Source organism: Podarcis erhardii, assembly GCF_964252035.2.
Source record: "Podarcis erhardii genome assembly, chromosome: 5".
Classification (NCBI taxonomy): Eukaryota; Metazoa; Chordata; class Lepidosauria; order Squamata; family Lacertidae; genus Podarcis; species Podarcis erhardii.
In genome coordinates, this window is record NC_138509.1 from 31,846,349 (window position 1) to 31,853,183 (window position 6,835).

Sequence of the window (6,835 nt, forward strand, 5' to 3'; positions counted from 1 at the left end):
GAGAGAGAGAGAGAGAGAGAGAGAGAGAGAGAGAGCGCAAATTCAGGCACTGAGCAAAGCCAGTTAGCAGCATCTGCTTTGGTCACCAGCTGGATTGAAAACAGCCCTCCAATTTCCACCTGCTGCAGAGCAGATAATTCTGGAGCTGTTCATCAGAAGGAGCTGGGGTAACTAGAGAGGACCTACACCCAAACCATTGCAAAAGAAACTTGACGCCAACAAGTCTTTCGGAACATTTTCCAAAAAGGCATCCTTGAAGTGTGTGTGTGATCTCAAGGAGGAAAAAACCAAATAAGGGCAAACTGAATATTTGCAAAGTCTCTGCGCGTTTGCTTCACTGAAAATCCTGCAGTGAGATCTTGAACCAACGACTGTTTGCAGAGTGCCTGATCTTGAAAACTGCTTCCATCGTACTGGAACAGAAGCAGAGAGGCAGACCTGGGAAAACAGGGGTATTATAGAAAGAAGCAGCATCTTTGACAAAGCAACGTAAGCTATCCAAACTGCAGGGCCACTGATTTAAGTGCAAGCAGCCGACTCTCAGGCCAGAATACTCTTCCCATGAAATAGCATGACTGACTTATTACTGTGTGTGAGAGAGAAAGACTAAGCCTAGAGGAAGGAACGTCGCAGAGCGGGACTGATTTGAATACTCTGGTCCACTGTCGAAAACTCAACCCCCCACAGATATAGTTGGAGAATAAGCTGGAGACTCACAGCATCATGGAAGATGAGGAAGGTAAGGACCTTAGATTCTTTATTTGGAAGAAAAATAAAATAAAACTTGGTTTGCTTAAGACCTGGTCTCCAAAGCTGATTTTTTAAAACAATTAAGTAGATTTTTCTCATGCTGCTAATCCAGTCTCTGTGTAATTAAGTAGTTACGTGTGATCACCTAACAATCAAGAATAACTTTTTGATTTGATTGTTTGTTGCTGTTTCCCCTGGGCAAAACATGCTTTATTCTGAATGACCTAAACAGCTAGTGAAGGGATGTGTAAGGGGGGTGAGGCACCTGTTGTTTCTGTAACCAGTGCTTTGTAAATGCTGTTTTACATATCAAAGCAACTGTACAATGCCCCCTGTAGTGCTGATTTGAACACTTCATTTCTTAGTTGGCTCTGATCCGTGCTTCCAGGGGGTCTCCAAGACCTTTTTTTTTTTTGTTTTATAAGCCCCAGAATCAAGGAGTCCCATCTCAGTATTTGCTGTAACCCAAGATTTGCAAGATTTGTGAAGTGCTTCAGACCGCCCTAAAATCTCCTGAGTCCACACAGCTGATGGGGACCAGTGGAGTCCACGTGGCTGCCGCCATTCACCATGGAGAAGTCCTGGGAGGAATAGAGCCTGCTCGTATGAAACCCTTCTTCCATGGTGCAGGGTTGCATGCCAAACCAGGAACAGGGGGGAACCTGTTGTCTGCACAAGGATGGATGTCATGGGACGGATGCAATGTCTGCTTCCAGATCCCATAACTGGGTTGATTAGCCACTGTTGATCTGGCCAGCAGGCTCTGTTTGTGCCAGGGAGAAATATGTCTCAGCCTACTATTCGTTTTCTCTTTGGGGAGGAAAATGTCCTCTCTTTTTTTCCTCACTCTTCCCTCAGAACACCCTGTTGTTGCGTTCATCCGCTAGTACCAAAATGGCTTCCGATTTCCCCAGATCTTAGCACATGAAGTACCTTCACAATTCTTCAAGGATGGGGACACCTGCTGCCCTCCGCCTGTTGCTGGACTCCGGCTTCCCTCAGCCCCAGTCAGCACGGTGAAACAGTCAATCTTCTATGCTGACAGAGCAGAAGATTTTCAAATTACGTAATGGGGCTGTAGTTCAGGAGATGGCTTCCTAACTTCTAATGGGAAGGGACATGATGTAGGTGTTATACGGCCAGCAGGACTGACCCAAGACATTTTGCTGCTTCAGGTGGAACAATAAATAGCTCCCACATCTCCTCAAGTCACGATGCACAGCAGCACCCAAGATTAGCCAAGTCCTTTTCGCACCTGAAGCAGAAGATTCTCCCCAAGAAGAAGCTGGCCAGGTGTCAGAAACTAAGGAGACCCTCAGTGACAGCAACCACAGGAGTCTACCTTGGGCACCTTAAATGCTCACAAATTGTTTTTGGCATATGCTTTCATGCACTAGAGGCTACTTCACTGTGACTTTTAAAGAGGAGGTCAACTAGAAATAAACAGCCAAAGACAAGTTGTTATTGTTGTTCTGTTGTAAAATGCAGCCACTTCTTACTTCACCGAGGGCCTTTCAAAATAATAAAAAGATGTGTTTATTTCATATACATGAATAGCTTTGCTGGTCAATGTTTGCCTGCTGAAGAGGCACTTATTTCACCAGGCCTTTATCACCTGAGCTGTATGTTTTTTGGATCTACCCTATTCTTGTGCATGTGGTTTGTTTCAGATTGTTTTAATATTGTATTAGAAATTGTTGTAACCCTCTCTTGGACCATTTGATGCAGTGCAGATAATAACAGTAGTTGTAATAGTAATAGTAATAGTAATAGTAGTAGTAGTAGTAATAATAATAATAATAATAATAATAATAATAATAATAATAGCAATAACAAGTATTCTGTCTAAAAACAAAAGCAAAACAAAGCTAAGATATGTGCTTTGGACCTAGAGAGGGTTAGCAGAGCTGTCATTATTGCCACATGAGGTTGTTGCACTGCACATTCCTACCACATTCACACCATACATTTAAAGCACTATAAACAGTTGTTGTGTGCCCCCCCCAAGTATTCTGGGAGCTGTAGTTTGTTAAGGGTGCTGAGAGCTGTTAGGAGATTCCCTATTCCCTTCACAGATCTACAATTTGCAGAGTGGTTTAACAATCTCTCTTCACAGGGAACTCCAGGAATTGTAGTTCTCGGCATCCTAACAAACTACAGCTCCCAGAATTCCTTGGGGGGGGGTAGCCACGACTTTTTAAAGTGGCATCATAGTACTTTTTGGTGTGAAGATGATCTTGGAGTTAGTTGCCTTCTTTGGAGGTTTTTTTAGGTCGGAGCCCATTCCCCTTTGGACTATGGTTGTTGGTTCTATTTTCACATGCCTCCCAAAAACAGAAGATCCTTTGGGGGAAAGGCTGTAGCTCAGAAGTAGAGCATCAGCAGAAGGTCTTAGGTTCAATCCCCAACATCTCCAGATAGGGCTGAGGATCCAGCCTGAAACCCTGAGGAACCATTGCCATTCAGTGGTGACTATAGAGGGATCAGTAGTGGATTCTCATGTTCCATTTGAGTTCCAAAACCTTTGTGTCGAGATTGCTTATTGCCTTGAAGTGAAGAGGAGCTAAAATAACTGAACTAATTTTCAGGGAAGCAAGATGAAGGGAGAGCAACACCTCAGTAGGTGCAGGGGGAGAACTATATTATTTCAGTTATTCCAAACAGCTAAGCTCCCTGTAAACCTCAATAGGTATGTGGTTGGTGTGCCACCACAAGCTTAGCTTTGTTTTCAGTTGCTGTTTTTAACGTTTAATGGTGTTGTTGTGATTTAAGCATATTTTTATAACTAAATTTGGAGTAGTTTTCTGTAGGTTTAATGCAGGCCACTTCGAGTACACTTGTGAAAGTGTTTAGATATACGTGAATACTTACAAGAGCATATTTTCACAAACCAATGAATTGCAAGTTTATATTTCATTTCTTTGGGTTTTCCCTACCCATCCACCCAGGTGACACATCCTGCCCTACCAACAGCAGCCCATCCTTCACCAGGAATGAAAGCCGCAGCCAGATCTATAGGGGGAACTATACCTTCTCCTCCTACTATCAGCACTCCTCTCCAGTGGCCGCCATGTTTATTGTTGCCTACGTCTGTATCTTCTTCGTGTGCATGGTCGGCAACATGCTGGTGTGCTTCATAGTGCTGAAGAACCGGCAGATGAGAACAGTCACCAACATATTCATCCTCAACCTGGCTATCAGTGATGTCTTGGTGGGGATCTTCTGCATGCCGACCACCCTGGTGGACAACCTGATTACAGGTGAGTGAAAGAACAAAGTGCAAACACATCGGAACATAAGAAGAGAGCCCTGTTGGATCAGTCCAAAGGCCTATGCTGACCTGCATCCTTTTCCCACAGTGGTCAGCCAGATGCGTATGAGAAGCATTTGGGTGTTTAGAGGCATATGGTCTCTGATACAGAAGGTAATACTAACAAATGAAATGCTAACAAGTCTCCAATGCCATTAGGACTGTTTGATAAGCTTACAATGGTACCTTGGGTTAAGAGCTTAATTCGTTCTTAACCTGAAACTGTTCCTAACCGGAGGTACCACTTTAGCTAATGGGGCATCCCGCTGCCGCCGCACAATTTCTTTTCTCATCCTGAGGTAAAGTTCTTAACCCGAGGTACTATTTCTGGGTTAGCAGAGTCTGTAACCTGAAGCATCTGTAACCTGAAGCGTCTGTAACCTGAGGTACCACTATATTTATAAATGTTGGGCCTTGCTGGTTTTGGAACCCATTAATGTCTCCAATAGGACTACCTTAAAATTACAGAATATGCAATTATGCAGATGTTTCCTAGAATGCAATTATTTTCTTCAGGCAGACTTTCCCCATTTTGAAGTCTATCTTTTTTCTTTTGTGAGCTAAGGCAGCTGGTGTTCCTGTGACAAATACTGGTGGCAGAGTGACAGATATTGTATTCGCAGATTAACTTCATTGGGAGACAGAATGAGAAGTATTGAGATTTATGAGGTTTGTTTTTTTCCATTCATGCACAGAACAACTTGGTTTTGTTATTGGAAAAATAGGGCTACAGTCTCCAATAATAATTTCTGCTATGATTCTCCCCAAAGAGGGTTTATCCTCTTCTGTTCTTTAACATGTGCAACATGTTTGTGCAACCAAATGGTGGTACTTATGCCCTGCAAATTGTATTGAGGTTAAGGATGCTGAAAAATCCCAATTGCAGAAACTGCTGGTGTTTGCTTATTTGTACCATGTCCAGAATGAAATCAATCAAGTGAATATGGTCAGTATTCACTGTTGTTGTTTGCAGTCGACAAATAATATATGATCGATGAGACACACACTCCTTGGAATTTGCACTTCATTTCCTTTGCATTAAAATATATGGTGTGGAGTAACATAATGATAACATAATTCATTAAACATCATTTCACCATAGTAGACAGGAAGAAGGATAACTTAATATTAGTCAGAAGCCAAACTGCAGTGGAATGGAAACAGCGCTGCAGCAACAAATTCAAGGCAGAACATAAATCAATGCCTTTTTACACCCATAACTGAAGCACCTAGTTTTGGGACTTCACAGATTTCATGACATTCCTAATCCTGACAGCTTTATGTCTTTGTGCTCTCTGTAGCCAGAGGGGAAGATAGTGGAAATAGTGGAGCAAAGAGCTGACAGAGGGTGTCTGAACAAGGATGGCTTGCAACCATTGGCTCTTGCAAAATAAGGAGAGTATCAGCAACTCTATTATTTAATTGTGTTTTATTAAAGCACGATTTCCAGTTTTGTTCTGTCCCATCTCTGGCCAAGGCTTTCTCTGTTCGCTGAATGGTAGGCATGCCCAGTCCAAGAATTCTGCAGATTTTCTCAAGACCATAATTCGTGAGAAAAGATAATGCCTCTCAGTGCTCATCCAAGTGACTCAGATGGCTGAATGATGAGTTCCAGTCAAATGCCATATAGACACCCAAAGACTGCAGCAGGAGCTATGCCCCCAAAGTCCTTTCTCTTTCCAGAGCCACTTTTCCTAATTCACACCCAATGGGGATAAGGCATAAGGTGTCGGCCTTTGGCAGAGCAGCAACTGGTTCATTTGGAGCCAGAGATTTGGCAACCATAATGGCACCCTGAACTACACCACCACAACCACTCTATTTCTCTTCCTGACTTGTTGAACCATTGTATCCCTTCCAACCCTCCAACTCTATGATTCTATGATCCCCAGACCTATGGATTATAGCATTACCCCAACAGAGTCTGTTCTGCCTGCTATCCAACAATTCTGGGAGTGTAATTCCTGTACTTGAAAGCATCTCTTAGGGTTGGCCAACCTATGAAGCCAGGTGAGGCATCTGCCTCAGGCGGCAAGATCCCCAGGGGCAGCAAATCCCAACACTGATCGTTCTTCCCCACTTGTTCCTCGTGTTGATCTCTCCTCACCCCTTCTTCCCTGGTGGGAGGACTCCCGCCATTGGGGGGTTTGCCTCAGGGGCCCAAATACCTTGGGCCAGTCCTAGCATCTCTAAACAGTAAATCTGGTTTTCTGGGTCGTATCAAAGTCTAAGATAGCAAGGATGTTCAGCGGCTGATTGTTAATTCAGATGGGAGGTTGGAAATTCACATTCTGCAAGCATTAGCATCTTTGTAACAGCCGGGGGGGACATGGCATGGCAGGGTGGAGAAAAACAAAATCTAAAAGAGCACGGGTAATGTCTGCCTCTTTCAAGAAACAATAGCTCAAGGATTTGAATGTCAGGGGACATAATTGAACTTCTGCCAGCCATTCTTTCCTTCTTCCAGCAACATGCACATTCATTTCAGTGGAGAGCAACATCTTTTACAATGTACAACATCCACATTTAGTAGAAATGAAGCTCCAGACAGTGTGATCAACAGAAAACATTTATCTGTGTGCAAACCATAACGTAATTGTTTCCTGACTGCTGAGTCACCTCCCTTCCCTTAAGATCTTTTGTTGATTTGGGAGCTTTGGAAACCCGGCTCCGTTCATATTGCAGGTCGGGCTATATATGCTGTAGATCTGGCAGAAACCACAATTTGGCAGAAATATGGTTCATTCACCTATTTACACCTTTAGTCTGCATGGA

General features: G+C 43.4%; 1 protein-coding gene across 1 annotated transcript in view; it reads left to right on the forward strand.

Annotated features, from left to right (window-relative positions):
- NPFFR1 (neuropeptide FF receptor 1) overlaps window positions 1-6,835 on the forward strand; it is a 19,497-nt gene continuing 12,662 nt past the window's right edge. The window contains exons 1-2 of the mRNA XM_081861899.1: window positions 1-739; window positions 3,699-4,010. Of these exons, the coding sequence (XP_081718025.1) occupies window positions 724-739; window positions 3,699-4,010 (328 nt within the window). The 5' untranslated portion in view covers window positions 1-723. The remainder of the gene's footprint in view (window positions 740-3,698; window positions 4,011-6,835) is intronic.